We start from the raw sequence: 17,975 nt of genomic DNA, 5'->3' as shown, positions 1-17,975 counted from the left end.
CTGAGCTCATGCATTGTTCTCAGCCATCACTGCTCCTGTCCTTTTTATGTATATACAACCTTCCATCTCCCCAGTTAGTCTAGCATTTTCTTAGAGGGACCTGATTCCCAGGCTTCCAGACATGCAGCTCACAGGAGATTATGACTTCTAAAAATTTGATTTTTATATCCAAAAAGTGAACCATAGTTTATTTAAAAATTAACACTAAGAAAAAACAATTATCTTAAGAATGGAACTGAATAAAATATGAGTGTGTTAGGAAAAGTTTCTCACTGGCAATATATTTGAATCATGGACCAAAACCAGGAAAATATGTCCACAGAGTGATATGGTCTTCCTAGAGAAACTGTACAGGTCCATTGCTCAAGTACACCAACCAAACTCAGAAATCTAGTGTAGGCAAGACATATGCATTTGAAGGAAATGACAGGAGTCTTTTCTGTCTCTGATTTCTGCGACTAACAGAAGTTTAGTTGCAAAGCAGCAGGAGACTTTTCTGTCTACTTAATATTTGAAAAAATTTAACATTACCTGATCATTTAGGAAGGACAGAAATTTTTGTTGTTTTCTGAAGACCAGATTAAACATTATCAATTTTATTATCCTCATGTGGTGAAACTTATTCATCTATAATGGGAGTCCTATGACAACCACGTATGGCTCAGTTGGGCAAAAGTAGAACTGCCCTGGCACAAGCCTCACTAGTTTTCTCTTTGGGATGTCTGAAGCTGCTTTGTGTTTCTCATGTAAAAGATTACATTAAAGAATTATGCACGTGTCTCATTGATATAATTATTTTTTCTGCTGTGATCAGCACAGCTCTATTCTTTCTGCTCCAGCTAAACACATTTCACTACTTTAATGTTTTATTCTTCTCAAAGCATTTTGCACTGCTTCTTAACTGAGAAGTGAATAGAAACAAAAGATGTTTGAACTTCCGTTCTCAAATGTGACTACCACAGTATAGAGGCATTCCTCCTTTCCATTTCCACAACAGTGATGTGTTTTCTCTTTGATGGCATCTGTTCAGAGCTCTAGAGAAGTAACCTATCTCAAGTACGCTCTAAAGATGAAATTACAACAGAAGACACTTATAATTGAATGAGGAAGAAGGTATCTCAGACAGGAATAACTAAGTTAAGGAGATTAAAAACAACACACCATCTTAACAAATAACCCCAATTTTACATCTCATTTCCCACAGCAGAAATAAAAGGCGCAGTGTAATCTGTATTCCATGTAACCAACTGACAGAAGTTAATGACTCAACACTGCGAATGACATTTAAAGTTAAAATGCCAATGAAATGAGTTTTCTATATCAAGCACTTTATAATGTTATCTGTATTCCATGTAAACTGCTGGCCCAAAACTATAATTCATTGCATTGAGAGGCTATGAATGCCTACTTCAACTTTTTCAAACAACAAGTAACAAAGGATGCAAGAACATATTCCACATCTGAGTAATGAAAGTTTTACTTAAAATACCCTCTGAACATGTAAGGAATCACAATCTCAGAATTGGAAAGGAACCACAAGAGGTTATCAAGTCCAGCCCTGTCCAAACATAGCAGAGCCAGGCACCAGCTAAAAACCATCCATGACAGGTATCGGTGTAACCTGCTCTTCAAAATCTCCTATGATGAATTTCCACAATCTCCACAGCCAATTTATTCCAGTGCTTAACCACCCTGACAGTTAGGAAGTTCTTCCTAATGTCCCATCTAAACCTCCCTTGCTGTAATTTAACCATATTGCTTCTTGTACTATCATCAGAAGTTAAGGAGAATATTTTTTCTCACTCCTCCTTGTAACAACCTTATAGGTACCTGAAAAATTTTATGTCCCCTCTCAGTATTATCATTTTAAGACTAAACAATCCCAGTTCTTTCAGTCTTCTCTCCCATAGGTCATGTTTTCTAGACCTTTACTCATTTGGGTTTACACTTCCCTGGACTTTTTCCAATTTGTTCACAGCTTTCCTGAAATGAGGCACCCAGAACTGGACACAGTACTCCAGCTGAAGTTTAATCAGCACATAGTAAAGTGGAAGAACTACTTTTCAGGTCTTTCTTACAACACCCCTGATAATACATTTCAAAATGATGTGGGATTTTTTTTTTGTTTGGTTTGGTGTTTTGTTTGGGGTTTTTCGATTTTTTTTTTTTTTTTTTTTTTTTTTTTTTACTATCATGCTTTGTCTGATACTTAGCTTGTGATCTACTATGACCACTAGCTCCTTTTCTGCAGTACTCCTCCCTAGACAGTCATTTCCTATTTTGTACGTGCACAACTCATTGTGAAGTATTCCACTTAGGATGGAACATTTGTCCACACTGAATTTCATCCTATTCATCTCAGACCCCTTTGCTCGGGTTTCCAGGTCATTTTGAAGTATAGCACTTGCAATCCCTTCAGTTTGGTATCATCCTCAAACTTTATAAGTGTACTCCCTCTGCCATTATCAAAATCACTGATCAAACAATTGAACAAAATCAGACCCAGAACTGATCCCTGTGGCACCCCTCTCGTTATACCCTTCCTGCATGACTGTAAACCATTGATAACTGCTCTCTGGGAAAAATTATCCAACCAGTTATGCATCCACCTTACAGCAACTCCCTCTAGATTGTGTTTCCCTAGTTTGTTAATGAGCAGGTCATGCAAGAGTGCATCAAATGGCTTACTAAAATCTGGATATATCACATTTAATGATTTCCCCTTATCCACAGGTCTGGATATGCTGTCAAAGAAAGGTAACAGGTTGGTTTGACATGATTTGTTCTTTACAAATCCACCATGTTACTTATCGCCTTATTATCTTCTAAAGGTTTGCAAACTGATTTCTTAATTATTTGCTCCATTATCTGTCCTGGTACAGAAGTTAAGGTGGCTTGTCTATAATTCCCTGGGTTGTCCCCTACCACCTCTTTTCATAGAGGGGAACTGTATTTGTCCTTTTTCCAGTCTTCTGGAATCTCTTCCATATTCCCAGACTTTTCAAACAAAGAAGAATGAGAAAAAATAAAAATTTTACTCCATGGAAATAAGTGTTCAAGAGTTCATTCTGAATATTAGTCTACTTTGCCTCCAATCTATTATGAGTCCACATTGCAATAGGCAAGTTTGAGACCTTTCCTCCCATTTATCTAAAGAGGAGGAGAATTACTGTAATTAAGTTGAGAACCATACACTCCAAATCAATCACTCAAAATCTGATACAAATCCAAAATGAACTCTTCAGTGTTTGTTATATTTACAGTTGGTCTATATCAGTGTCTCTCAACCTTGTTTTTTTAAATAAAGTACCCTTTTCCAAATATATAAGTTTCCCCAGTACCCACAATTTTCAGACACACCCTAACATTATAACATATTTTTGTCTAAACAACTTAATTGTAACTGGTTGGATGGAAGAAGTTTCCTATAGGTGATAAACTTGCCAGCATACTTACGATTGTGCAAAGAGTATAAATAAAAAAAATTAACATAAAATAAGTCCAATTTTATTAATGTATATGTATATATTATGCAAACATCAATGAAATTACAAGAAAAAAATAAAATTTAATGCGAAATTTGAGCTTGTTGGATGAAATCAAATGGTCAACCTACGCTTCAAACCGCTGAGCCACAATTTAATCATTGTCTCAGATACTGTTTCCTGTGTACTATCTTAATCCAAATTTGCAGTTTTATACTTTGTTTTTATAAGGAATTGGCCCATTTTAAACCCTTTCTGTTGCAATTACAAATACTAAACTAAAATTGCACAAATAGCAATCACTCTATCACTTAATTCAGATAACAAGCATAATATTACAGAGCCAGGCACGGCCAACTCCTCACTTTAATCCAATCGCCCAGCCCTCCTGCAGAACCAGGCACCCCCAGCTCCCTGCTTTAACCCAAGCGCCCTACCCTCCTCCAGAGCCAGGCAACCCCAGCCCTCCCCACCCTACACTTTAACCCAATCCCCCCTCCTCCACAGTTTGCCCCACTGTAATCCAATGCTGGCAACTCACTGAAGCCACCGCTGCCACCGTCACCACCACTGCTGCCAAGCACTTCTCCCTCCAAGAGCTAGGGAGGGACACGTGCACAGAGTGGCACACAGCGGCACACAGCACTTTCACAGCTCCAAACATTTTATTGTTCAAAGAGCAACATACAGCTCCCGTACGTTTATCACCCTCTCCCCCGGACTTCTCTTGTGTACACCTAAGGGTACATGTACCATGCCCTGAGAAATGCTGGTCTATGTACCATTTTAATACCAACACACACAGACCCAATATGAGCATTTTTATACCTGTCTGGATACATCCACACTAGGGAACTGTACTGCTTTAACTATATCAGTTTTTAAGTCAATATGCAGTCATATTAGTTTCAGAAACTGTGTGTAGAAACTTATGTAAAACCAAGTAAAACAAAATCAGGGGAAAAAAGAACTGCATATCTTAAACCAGTGAGTGTCTCTCGGTAAAATATATAGAAAAACCTTGAAGTGTGATTCTCTTCTAAGAATGAATTATGTAAAAATACCATCTACTTATTCAATGCATTTGCTCCTTGTGTATATTCAAAAATTGTACCTGCTGAACAATGGCAAAAAATAACTTTTTACTGCTTTACTCCTGTTAGCATGGCAGTCAGCAACCGGGAGAAAGAAATGAATACCATTTGTTCAGATGCATCATCTCAGTAATGTAGTAAACATCTATCAGTTACACCTATACAGAACTAGTGAAAGCAAACAAAATAATTTCATAAACATTGATTTTACTGATGACACATGAGAAAAAATAAAAACAACACAGCCTAGATCCCAAATTCGGTTTTCAGGACAGGCGGCTATAAGAGGATTTACTTATATCTTTACCTTTGAAATCAGAGCATTATATTAGGTATTTAAACATAATGGTTAGAGCCCTACAAAACTCATGGTCCACTTTGCTCAGTTTCACTGTCATAGTATTTATGGTATCAAATTTTATTACTTCAACTACATAAATCCGTAATTTCACAGTATTATAATTCTAGGGGTCTTGATCTAAAAAGGATTTGTGGAGAGTTCATAAGATTATTATAGCTGGGGTTGTGGTACTGCTAACCCTTACTTCCAAGCTACTGCTAGTGGCAGTGCTGCCTTAAGAAGCGGGCAGCTGGAGAACAGCAGCTGCTGGCCAGGATCCCAACTTGGAAGGCAAAGCCACTGCCATGAGCAGTGCAGAAGCAACATGGCAATATCATACCATGCCATTCTTTATTTCTGTAATGCTGCTGGTAAGTGTTCCCTGTCAGCTGTGTGCTTGGGCAGCTGCTCCAGAGAGATTAGCAGAGCGCACACAGCTAGGTTCGTTTCTGCTAGCAGTGCAGACACGCACATGCAGGATTCAGAGCACATAAAAAGTACTCTATACGTGGACAGAAAAGATCAGAGGTGACACTGCTGCTGCTGAAGCACTGCTTTCAAAGCTGAGCACCCACTCAACGGCTGCTGTGGTCTGGCAGCCCAGCTCTGAAGGCAGTGCAGAAGTAAGTTACAATAGTGACCACACTTCCCCAGAATAATCCTGTGACACGCCCCCCCCAACTCCCTTTAGGGTCAGGATCCCCAGTATGAGAGAGGCTGGTCTCCCCTCCATGAAATCTGGTTGTTTGTGTGCTTTATGTATTTCCACAGTGGGAGACCAGATTTCATGGTCCATGTCACATTTTTCATAGCTGTGAATGTGGTGAGGCCTAAGAATAGGATTCAGAAAAGGACATACTTAGTCTCATGTCTCTAATCTGATTGTTCTATTTAAAGTGAAATTAAACTTGTCATTAATTAATTTTGCATATTGTATAAGATCAAAGTTCTGAAAACTCAATCAAATTTCCATTATCAGTTTCCAGTACATTACTAAAGGAACTCATTTGCTCAAGTTGAAACCTTTATGATGTAGTACTAAAACTAAACACTAAGTACAGGATTTTTATAAATTCAGCATGACCACAAGGAAATCAACCTCTCTTGGTTATCAGATGCCACGTAAGATGGGATCAAACACAGCAGTGCTTGCACAAGAAAAACTGACTGGCTTCAGGAGGAGTTCGGTAAAACGTCTGCTAATCTCTCACATGTATATGTGTACGTAGTGATGGGACATGGCGTCCCACCCAGACTGATGGGAGGAACCACTCTTCACCCACTGGTGTGTGAATCCAGTCAAGCTACACCCACTGCACCAGAAGCAAGAGAGCAGGACAAGAAGTTCAAAGTTAGGTGCTGCCACTCAGCGGTGCAATACCCAGAGAAGGAAGCAGATGTCTATTGCTCACTGCTGTTCCCTACATCCAGGATGGAGCTCTCCCATGCCAAGGGCCCAAAGGAGGAGCTGAGACTGCTAACTGACTAGTACCCAGAAGAGCTACTACAAATGCCACCGGCAGGTACCACAGGGAAACAAAGTATAATCCAAAGTGATAGAAGTAGCCCAAAGACAAGTGACAATGGTCTGGCTGTACTGTCAGAATTCAGGGCAGCATGTTTCAGTGGAATTCCTGCTGCCCAGTAGCAGAACCATACACCACTGTTAGGGTCCTTGGCTGGGATCTGGTGAAGAAGGGTAGCCTTAAGTCATTCTACTCTTCTTCCCAAGGAAGGATGAAAAAAGAGAAGTTACTCACCTGTAGTAACGATGGTTCTTCGAGATGTGTCCCCGTGGGTGCTCCACAGTAGGTGTCGGGCTCGCCCCAGCGCTGCAGCTCGGAAAATCTTCAGCAGTCTCCGTCGGGTCGCGCATGCGCCGATACGAGTCGGCTCTTCGCGCGCTTACGGTCACGTGCACAATACGGTCCCCGCCAGTTCCTGATCAACCGCTCCGGATGCCCCTGAAAAACACACAAGCAGAGCTCCGAAGTGGGGAGGAACAGGTGGGTAGTGGAGCACCCACGGGGACACATCTCGAAGAACCATCGTTACTACAGGTGAGTAACTTCTCTTTCTTCTTCGAGTGGTCCCCGTGGGTGCTCCACAGTAGGTGACTACCCAGCAGTAACCCCCCACCCCCCGAAAAAGGAGGTGGGTACCCGATTTATGCGCAGCTTGCCCGTGAAAGGACTGCTGTCGACAGGCGTGTATCCTCATCAAGCATCCTGTGCATTGCGTAGTGCTTGGCGAAGGTGTCATAGGAAGACCATGTCGCCGCTCTGCAGATATCTCTCAGCGCGATGCCTTTGAAGAAGGCTGTTGACGCCGCCATTGACCTAGTAGAATGGGCTCTTGGCGGAACTGGCAGAGGAGTCTTGAGAATCTCATAACACAGTTTTATGCAAGACACAATGTGATTTGAAATCCTCTGTGAAGATAGTGCTTCTCCTTTTGATCTGGATGCAATGGACACCAGGAGTCTGTCCGTTTTCCGGAAATGTTTAGTTCTATCGATGTAGAATGCCAGTGCCCTTCTTACATCAAGTAAGTGCAACCGTGCCTCTTCATTTGAGTTGTGGGGCTTAGGATAGAATGAGGGCAGCACTATTGGTTCGTTGATGTGAAAGTCTGAAGAGACCTTCGGAACGAAGGCTGGGTGTAATCGTAAGACCACCGCTTCTTTTGAGAAAATCGTGCAGGGTGGTGTGGACATTATGGCCGCGAGCTCGCTCACTCTGCGAGCTGACGTGATTGCCAGGAGGAAAGTCGTCTTAATAGTAAGTAGTCGAAGGGGGGCCGTAGCCAATGGTTCAAAGGGTGGTCCCGAGAGGGTGTGCAGAACTAGGTCTAGACTCCATGACGGCAGTATTGGTTTCCGAGGGGGGTACAGGTTCACCAACCCCTTTAGGAAACGCGATACAACAGGATGGGCAAATGTGGTTGATCCATCCTTTTCATGCCGAAACGCTGATATAGCCGCCAGACGCACCTTTATAGAGGATAGCGAAAGCCCATTTTGTTTGAGTTGTAGCAAATAATCCAGAATCGTAGGTATGGTGGCGTCCTGGGGTATTAGTTGCCTGGAGGAACACCATTCGGAAAAACGCAAACATTTGTGCTGATAAGTCTTTCTGGTGGAAGTTCTCCGACTACCTTCAAGGACTTGTTGTACTCCCTCTGAGCATGTAGTCTCTAGGGCGCTTAGCCATGGATTAGCCATGCTTGTAGCCGAAGTCTCTTTGGGTGCAGGTGCAGTATTGACCCCCGAGCCTGAGAAAGAGTGTCCAGTACTGTTGGTAGGAGAAATGGCTGATGTTGAGCCATGCGCAAGAGCAACAGGAACCACTGTTGTCTGTCCCACGTTGGGACTATGAGTATCATGCGTGCTCTCTCCCTTTTGGCCTTCTCCAAGACCTTGTGTATAAGTGTCGTGGGAGGGAACGCATAAAGTAGAGGGCCCTTCCATGGGATCATGAAGGCGTGCCCCAAAGACCCCTGTCCCATGCCCACTCTGGAGCAGTACTGGGGACATCTCTTGTTTTCTTGGGTGGCGAACAAGTCGATTTTGGGAAAACCCCATCTGCGGAACACTTGGTGGAGTAGATCTGGACGGATCTGCCACTCGTGAGTGGGCGCAAAGTGTCTGCTGAGTTGGTCCGCCTTGACGTTGTGGATCCCCGGTAGATATGAAGCCTTTAGGGTTATATTGTTGGTGATGCACCAGTTCCAGAGCCGGACCGCCTCCGCACAAAGCGTACGAGACCTGGCTCCCCACTGTCGGTTTATATAAAACATGGTGGTGGTGTTGTCGGTATTCACGCCGACTACTTTTCCGCACAGATAATTGAGAAAATGCCTGCACGCATTGAACACTGCCCTGAGCTCTAATATGTTTATGCGCAGTGTCCTCTCCGCGGGGGACCATAATCCTTGAGTGGTTTTGTCGTCCATGTGAGCCCCCCATCCCATGTGGGAGGCATCTGTTGTAATGAACGCCGTGATTTGCGGTTGGCGGAAGGGCACCCCTGTCAGGAGATTCCTGGGGTTTCCCCACCATGTTAGCGAGCTTCGTGCCTCTGTTGTAAGTGACACTCTCTTGTGGACGTTGTGGATTGAGGGTTTGTATGCTGTTGCCAACCAATGCTGCAATCCTCGCATATGCAGCCTGGCGTTTTGCACCACAAACGTGGTGGTTGCCATATGCCCCAACAGTTGTAAGCACGTGAGAACTGGAACAGTGGGGCTGTACGTTAGTAGTTGTACGAGAGATTCGATGGCACGGAAACATGCCTCGGGTAAATACACCCTTGACATGACTGAGTCTATCCGAGCCCCTATAAACTCTATATTTTGTGTGGGGTCGGTCTTTGATTTTGAGAAATTGATGATGAGGCCCAGTGAGGTAAATGTGTTTGTGGTGATGTGTACCATCCATAGTACCTCCTCCCGGGAGGTCCCCTTTAACAGGCAATCGTCCAGGTACGGGAAAATGAAAACTCCCTGTCTGTGTAGGTATGCAGACAGCACCGCTAAGGTCTTGGTGAAGACTCTGGGTGCTGAAGAGAGTCCGAATGGGAGGACTCTGTACTGGAAATGATCTGTACCCACAAGGAACCGGAGGAAGCGCCTGTGGGCTGGATGAATCGCGATATGAAAATACGCGTCCTGCAAGTCGAGAGCCGTAAACCAATCGCCCTGGTCTAGTGCCGTGATTATTGAAGCCATCGTAGTCATTTTGAAGCGTTGTTTGCTTAGGTACTGGTTCAGTGCGCATAGATCCAAAATGGGTCTCCACCCCCGTCTTCTTCTCTGTCAGGAAATACCTGGAGTAGAAGCCTTTAACTTGAAACTGTTCCGGTACCCTCTCCACCGCCCCTATGAATAGGAGGTGGTCCACCTCCCGCCTTAATTCCGGTAGGTGAGAGGGGTCTCTGAGGACGGGTGCGGTGGGAGGATTTGGTGGAGGTAAAGACTGGAAGGGGATCGTGTATCCCGTGTTTACAATCTCCAGTACCCACTTGTCTGACGTGATGCTTTCCCATTGTGGGTAGAATGGCTTGAGTCAGTGATGGAACATGTACTGAGATTGGCACTGAGGTACGGTCTTGGCTTCGCTGCCCTCGACATACCCGTCAAACTTGCTGTCTCGCACTTTGCCCCGTGGGGGCGCTGCCCTGCTGAGGCCAGAGCCTAGGGCCTTTATAATGCGTTTGTTGATGATGCCCTTGATCATACCCCCGTTGAAATTGGGCACGTTGTTGTTGGTAACCATAACGGTGTTGTTGAGGATAAAATTTCTTCCTTCTGAACGATGGGGTATATATCCCCAAGGTCCGAAGCGTCGTTCTGGAATCTTTGCTCGAGTGTAGAACTGAGTCAGTCGATTCAGCAAACAATTTTACTTTGTCGAAGGGGAGGTCTGCAATTTTGACCTGCAACTCCTTTGGAATGCCGGATGTATGAAGCCATGACTCTCTCCGCATTACCACTGCAGTGGCCACGGCATGGGCTGCTGTATCCACCACATCGAGTGCAATCTGCATGCCCGCTCGAGAAGCTGCGTAACCCTCTTGCACGATTGCCTTAAGAATTGGCCTTTTTTCCTCTGGAAGGAAGTCCATGAGGGCAGTAAGCTTGAAATAATTGTCAAAATTGTGATTCGACAAATGAGCGGCATAGTTGGCCATACGTAGCAATAGGGTAGAGGAGGAGTAGGCTTTCCTACCCAGAAGATCCAACTTTTTTATGTCCTTGTCCAATCCCCCAGATTTGTACTGGGCTGATTTGGACCTGTGTTCGGACGATTCAACCACCAGCGAGTTTGGCTGTGGATGACTAAATAGAAATTCCATCCCTTTCGCAGGGACGAAGTACTTTTTGTCCGCCCTTTTGTTGGTAGGCGGAGCGGATGCTGGGGTCTGCCGTATATTAGTGGCTGCCTCCATGATTGCATCGTCCAAGGGAATAGCAATTTTAGAAGAAGATGGAGGCCTGAGGTTTTTAAGGAGTCTGTGGTGTTTCTCCTGCACCTCCGCCACTTGAATATCTTGGGATTGAGCTACCCATTTGAACAGCTCCTGGAACTGTTTCAGGTCATCTGGGGGAGAAATATCTCCAGGGACCACGGCCTCATCTGGCGAGGATGAGGTGGTGTCACTGTGGTATCTCTCCTCCAATTCCTCTGGATCCCAGCTGTATTGCTGTGATTGTCTTTGGGGAATTTCGAGGTGGGGTTCAGTGTCCTTAGACCCAGCCTCTGATTGGGGCAGCCATGGTGTTCCCCCAGGTGGAAGCAGAACACCTTGGCATTGAGGAGTGGTCGACGGAGATCCATAGTGAGACGTCGAACTCCTATGATGACGCCCCGCATAATGATGGCGGTCGTAGCAACAGGGACAGGAGCCCAGCGATGGAGACCTGGACCATGACCCAAGGATGTAAGGGTGGTGCCTGGAATGACGAGACCTCTGAGATGATACCGACGTGCGAGGAGAGCCTCTATGAGAAGACTCGTAGGGATCTCTGCTAGATACTGGAGAAAAGCGTGCAGATCCCTGTGATGGGCTCTGAAGAAAAGGAGAAGGACGTCTGTGGCAGGCTGAAGGTGTTGCTGCCCGTCGAATCTCTGGTGGTGATTGAGGTGATAGAGGCAGTGCAATTCTCTCAGGAGAGGGGCTGTGGTGCCTGGTCTTCATTTTAGCCTTTACTCTCTCAGGTGGCCCTATTGGTGAACTTGGTACCGGAGCAGGTGTCATGCTGATTTCCACTGCTCCCGGTGCCGCCGATCCCGGTGCCGCCGTCTCCGGTGCCTCTGGGGAAGTCCCAATTGGTGCCGCAGTAGCCGGTGCCGAACTGATTAGTGCCCGCATGGCTCTCGGTGCCAACTCCCCAGTCGCTGCAGGGCCTTGAGTTGTTGCATGCGCCGCGGCTTTACCAGTAGAGGAAGCCAGCGTGCGTGGGCCCTTTGTTACACTCGTCCCCCTCCCAACAGTCAGGGGCAGGGATCGAGTAGGTGAGGCTCTTCTTTTCTTCTGCGCAGAGGCGGTCAAAGAAGCAGCCTTCCTCTTGTGCGCTCCTGAAGAGCCCTCCGCATGTACTGTCTCCGATGCGGCAGGCTGAAGTGCTTTGTCAACTAACAGCATCTTCAGCCTCATTTCTCTGTCTTTTCTAGCTCTATTAGTCAACTTAGAGCAATGGGAGCACTTCTGAGGAACGTGTGTCTCCCCGAGGCACCGTATGTATTTGCTATGGCCATCCGAGGCAGGCATGGCCTCCCGGCAAGATTCACACTTCTTAAAGCCGGGGGATGGCATTGTTAAAACTTAACTCTGAGTCCTTTATGTGATAATAGTGCACTTAACAGTCTATTAGTTGATGTTAAACAGCCGTTGGCCTTTGAAGGCTGACAACAAACGCTGCGGGCCCGCCTGGAGGTGGCCGCTGCTGTTCTAAGATAGTCTTTAGGTTTTAAACAACTTTAACAGAGAGACTAGCTATAATAAACTATAGAACTGCTAACTATAACTGTTAAAACTATTAACACTAGAAAAAAATAAGGATTTATCTGTCTCGGGCGTTGGAGCCGGAGAGGATTCCGTCTGCAGCCATTGGCGGTTGAGAAGGAACTGGCGGGGACCGGATCACGCACGTGACCTTAAGCACACGAAGAGCCGACGCGCATCGGCGCATGCGCGACCCGACGGAGACTGCTGAAGATTTTCTGAGCTGCGGCGCCAGGGCGAGCCCGACACCTACTGTGGAGCACCCACAGGGACCACTCGAAGAAGAACCACCCTTTGTCTGCCAGAAGCTGGGCATGGGCAACAGAGAATGGATCACTTAATAATTACGTATTCTGTTAATTCCCTCTGAATCACTTGACACTGGCCACAGTCAAAAGACAGGATACTGGACTAGACAGACCACTGATCTGACCCAGTATGGCTGTTCTTATGTTCATCCACTGCATGTCTGAGTCAGGCAAAAGGCAGCTTACTGCCCTGTCCAGAGGGCCAGAACCCCTTTAAACTGCTCAGTGCTTGATCCCGCAAAGAGGACTAGCGCCTCTGAACAGTTAAGTCCCCCATTGAGCCTTGCCTTTGTAGACACAGAGTAATAGGGGAGCAAGGCCTTCCTCCAAGACTGACAGGGAAGGATGGCCACAGACCCCTAATACTATACAGATGATGTATTTTTCTGCCTAAAGCAACAAACTTTGTCTAAACTGGTATACAAACTAACATTTATTTTAAGTATAACAAAAGTTGTTTACACAGTCATTTTCACCAAAACAATACTTACAATAGCACAAACATTGAACTGAAAAAATTTACTTGCTTAGATTCTTCTTGGACTCATGAAGAACAATAATGCATAAGAATGGAAGACAAGATAGCGCATAAGAAGAAATGGAGGAAAATTAATGAGGTAACGACATACCTATAAGCTCTGAAGGGTTCTTATCACTAAAATGTTCACATAGGCGGATAAATGTTTCTGTGTTCTCAGGTGTAGGACATTCACCATGCCTGGTAAACATGGAAAAACAAAAGGTGAGAGTAAAAACAACAGAAAGGGGAAAGAATTCAGTACAGACTATCTGTTTAAATATCTAACATTATATGAATACAATCAACTTACCCTTTACACTGAAGTTTTATATATTTGATTCCCTCTTTTTCTATATCATTCCTATCATAGAATCTAGTGGTGTTCGTCAAGTCCACCAATAAGCCCATTTTAACCTGAAACAATAACAAAGTAATTATTTTATATTTAATTCCTCTAAATATGAACAGCTCACCATTATGAATTGGTTAATTATATCCAAAATAAATTAGCAGCATACTAAAGTTGAGAATATCTTTTTTTAAATCCTGCGCTTGTTCACAAAGTGTATTTAATATTGGTTCCACTACCACTACCCCTTTTTCCTCCTTCAATGCTACAAAGCTTGAATATTTCATTTTTCAAATAGCCTCCAGTGCCAACTTTACACACTCCAAAGCAATCTGCTGAAAGTGAAGAAAAAATATTTGGTGAGGAAAGAGTATGTAACATGCATTAGAATAAAGAAAGTCTTGTCAAATAGATTCTGATACTTTTGAACTATTATGAACTCAAGCTGTAACTAATTCAATGCCATTTTAGTGCCCTGTAGCCTGCGCCCTGCAAGTCTGAGTCAGACAGCACAGACTAGCCACAAGTATAACTGAACTATAAAGATACCTATAGATTTTAAGGCCAGAAGGGACCATCATAACCACCTAACCTGGCTTGCAAGCAAGCCAACCTATCCTGTAAATGGCCCATAACTTCTGACTAACTGAGTCCTCAAGTCTTGATTTGAAGACTTGAAGTTAGAGGGAATCCAACACTTACTCTAATTCAAAACCAGCAAGTCCCATAGTGCAAAGGAAGGCCAAAGTGTTTTTAAAAAAAAAAAAAACACTCTTGTGGTGGCAAATTCTTTTCCAAACTTGAATATGGTGATCAGTTGGACCCTGATCATGTGGGCAAGACCCACAAACCAGACAGCTGATAGTGACTTTTCTGTGGTTACTCAGAGCCCTCCCCATCTACTGTCTCTGGAGATACTTGCTAATAGCAGTCAGGGACGGGTCATATGCCATGGTATGCGACTATTCATATCATCCCCTCAAATTCATCAAGCTGAAAAAACATTTGCCTCAGCTACTCCCTTCAGAAGTCCAGAACTCCACTCTTCTGATGGTTTCATTTAATCACAATCTAAATTTGTTGATGACCAGTTTATATATGTTCTTGTGTCAACACGGGATAACTCCTCTCCCTCCCTAAGGTTTATCCCTCTTATGTAGTGGCATAGAAATGAAGGACCGCAAAAAAGGACCTCAGTCACACTAGTTCTATGCACACACAAAGGCATGTTGAAGTATGCTTAGATCATCCCTGACAGATGTCTGTCTAGTCAATTTTTAAAAACCTCCACTGATGGGGATTCCACAACCTCCCTAGGTAACCTGTTCCAGTGAGTACATAGTGAAAGAGATTTTTCCCCTAATAGCCAAATCTCCCTGGCAGCAAACTAACCAATTACCTCCTATCCTATTTACAGTGAACATAGAAAACATATGATCACCATTCTCTTTTAAAGCAACCTTTACCTTACTTGAAAAAAAGATCAGGTCTGCTTCTGAGCCTTCTGTTCTCTAGACCAAACATGACCAATTGTTTCAACTTTCCCATCTGGGTCATATTTTCTAAACTTTTTATTTTAGTTATTCTCATCAGGACTCTCTCCAATTTATTCACTATTCTATTAAACTGTGACTCTCAAAAATGGACACAGTGCTCCAGCTGAGGTCTCACCACTTCTGAAAAGAATTGGACAGTTACCTCCCACATCATACTTATGACACTTCCATTAATATAGCACAGACTGACATTTGCTGTGAAATATTCTCAGTGCTGTTGTGAGAGGCTAATGAACCAGGTACTTTTTCTTGGCTTTGAAGGCTTTGAGAACCTCCAGTTTACCAACTGGCCCAAACTGTGAAAGAAGAGTATGTATTAATCATGTAAGTCTTTCCCAGATTCACTGCAATGTATAAAAACAAAAGGATTACATGACATTCCAGTACTTTAAAAAAAAAAAATTACTGATAAGTATCCAATCCTTTTTGTCCAGTCTTCAAATGTAACACCTTAAATTTCATTGACTCCTAACTATTGAGGCTTTTAAGAAAACTGATTCTGATGGTGCTTTAAAAGCAAAATAAGTAGAACTACTCTGATTCCATACTTTAAAATCTTTTAAAAAAAAAAAGGTTCAAATATATGCCAAAAGCTCACTTAAATATAGTTTTTCACATATAAGCATAATACATGTATAAGAAGATGGCGATAGTATGTTGCAGATATTAGCAGAACACTAATACATATTCAAAAACACACAAGAGTTCTGATTAATATGGACTTGTGGAATGAGGTGAATGGGAAGGAAGGAGTAGAGGAACAGCATCTCCCTGGGAGTCAAGGCCTATAGCACATTTTGTGCCGCACACTACTGAAGATCTTATCTACTGTTCATTCTATATTCTTAGATGTTGCAAGGGCAAAATAAAAACAAAATTTGAAAAACATTCAAAATTCTACAGCTCATGACAAGGTTTTACAAAACAAAGACTCTTAGGACCTATATTCCAAGTGTACTTGTTGTAGCAGTATTGAATATATCTAGTAGCATAAGCAGTAAACTCTTTCATACCTGGCAGCCCAGGCACCAAGACATTGCCAGATATTCCTGCATTCTGAATTGTAGATAGATATACCTAGCAACGCATAACACTAAAGAAAAACAAGATTAGATATTCAGAAACAAACACAAATGTATGCAGAGTACTTTATTTACCGACAACAGCAGTGTTGTACATTGTAAACTTATACTTTATTTGCTGTATTTATTTGTATTTACTTTCACTATACTGTACTCATAGAAAACGTACCTAAAATTTACATATGGTTAAAATGCTGGTTATTTGAGAGTTCCGGGTGATAGAATGCCAGATATGAAAGAGTTTACTGAATAGCAATAGTCTATACCATGGGTGTTCAAACTTTTGGCTTCCCTGGGCCGCACTGAGTGAAGAGGAACTGTCTTGGGCTGCATATAAAATATATAATATAGTTAATGTATATAAATCACATAACAATGTTAAAAGTTTACGATCTTGTGGGGCCGCATTACTAGCTGTCCAGGGCCGCATGCAGCCCGCGGGCTGGACACGCCTGGTCTATACCCTGGCACACAGGAGATTGATTGTACTAAAGATATATGTAGAGCTTCTATTGGAAAAGGTATAAGTCAACTTGCTTCATACCTTTGACAAATTTTCTGTGTAGCAATGAAACCAAGGAATTTCATATTTAGTCTATGAAGTGAGTGTGGAATCATATTGTAGTTGTAGAGAAGAATTTACTCCTTCATTAGTGTTACCATAATTTCAGCAGTCAACGTCATTCAGCACTATTTCTGACCCCAATACAACCACATATTAATCCTCAGCACCCCGTGACACAAGTGTTATACTCATTTTAGACACTAAGAGATTCATATAACTCATTTGAAATGACACGTGAAATCTGCAACAAAGCTGGAAATAAAACTCCTACAATCTCAGTGGTTAGAACATTGGCCTGCTAAACCCAGGGTTGTGAGGGGACCATTTAGGGGTCTGGGTCAAGTCAATTTAAAAAAAAAAAAAATCTATCAGGAATATGAGTGCAGGGGACTGGCCCCGATGACCTCTCAAGGTCCCTTCCAGTTTTATGAGATATGTAGATATATATGTATAATCTTATTTCCAATTCTGGGCTTGTCTACACTTGCCCCCAACTTCAAAGGGGGCATGTTAATCAGGGTCACAGGAGATTACTAATGAAGTGCTGCAGTGAATATGCAGCACTTCATTAGGCTAATTCCCTCCCACGGCAACTTCAAAGTGTCAAACTTCGAAGTGCCAGCATGCATATAGCTGTGAGCACTTCTAAGTTTGACGTTTTGAAGTTGCCACTAGGGAGAATTAGCCTAATGAAATGCTGTATATTCACTGAAGCAATTTATTAGTAATTACCTGGCACCCTGATTAACATGCCTCCTTCAAAGTTGGGGGCAAGTGTAGACCCAGCCTCTGTGTTTTATCTCTAAGCCCAAATAAAAATAAGTGACTTCCATAAAGAAGCACAGAGAATTCCAAATTTCAAATCTCCTTTCAACCTTCCCCTCCAAAAGTAACTTTTCAGAGTTTATTTCTTTATGTTGACAAAGCCCATAAAAATACTTTGCAGATTGCTTTTAAGAATTGCAAGAGCGAAGTTCAATTCTGGAGAACGATTGGGAAGAGAAGCCTGCAACTGGAAGGAAAACAACTACATAGAGTAGTTCACAAACAAAAAGGCAGGCTTTAGAAGCAATAGCAAAAGTAAAGTTTTGATTTTTTTTTTTAATTGCCTAGGTCTCCAAATAAGCTTGCTTCCTAAATTGCCATTGCATAACCGTAACCTGCACACACA

At 43.2% G+C, this 17,975-nt stretch overlaps 1 protein-coding gene across 1 annotated transcript in view; it reads right to left on the bottom strand.

Moving 5' to 3' along the window:
- The window catches only part of RNGTT (RNA guanylyltransferase and 5'-phosphatase), a 400,609-nt gene that overhangs the window by 370,893 nt on the left and 11,741 nt on the right, over positions 1-17,975 (bottom strand). The window contains exons 3-4 of the mRNA XM_074988850.1: positions 13,563-13,666; positions 13,362-13,450 (exon numbers count right to left, since the gene is read on the bottom strand). Coding sequence (XP_074844951.1) covers positions 13,362-13,450; positions 13,563-13,666 — 193 coding nt within the window. The remainder of the gene's footprint in view (positions 1-13,361; positions 13,451-13,562; positions 13,667-17,975) is intronic.

Source organism: Carettochelys insculpta, chromosome 3 (assembly GCF_033958435.1).
Source record: "Carettochelys insculpta isolate YL-2023 chromosome 3, ASM3395843v1, whole genome shotgun sequence".
Lineage (NCBI taxonomy): Eukaryota > Metazoa > Chordata > Testudines > Carettochelyidae > Carettochelys > Carettochelys insculpta.
The sequence above is the reverse complement of the archived record's forward strand: the minus strand, read 5'-3'. Positions and strand labels throughout refer to the sequence as shown.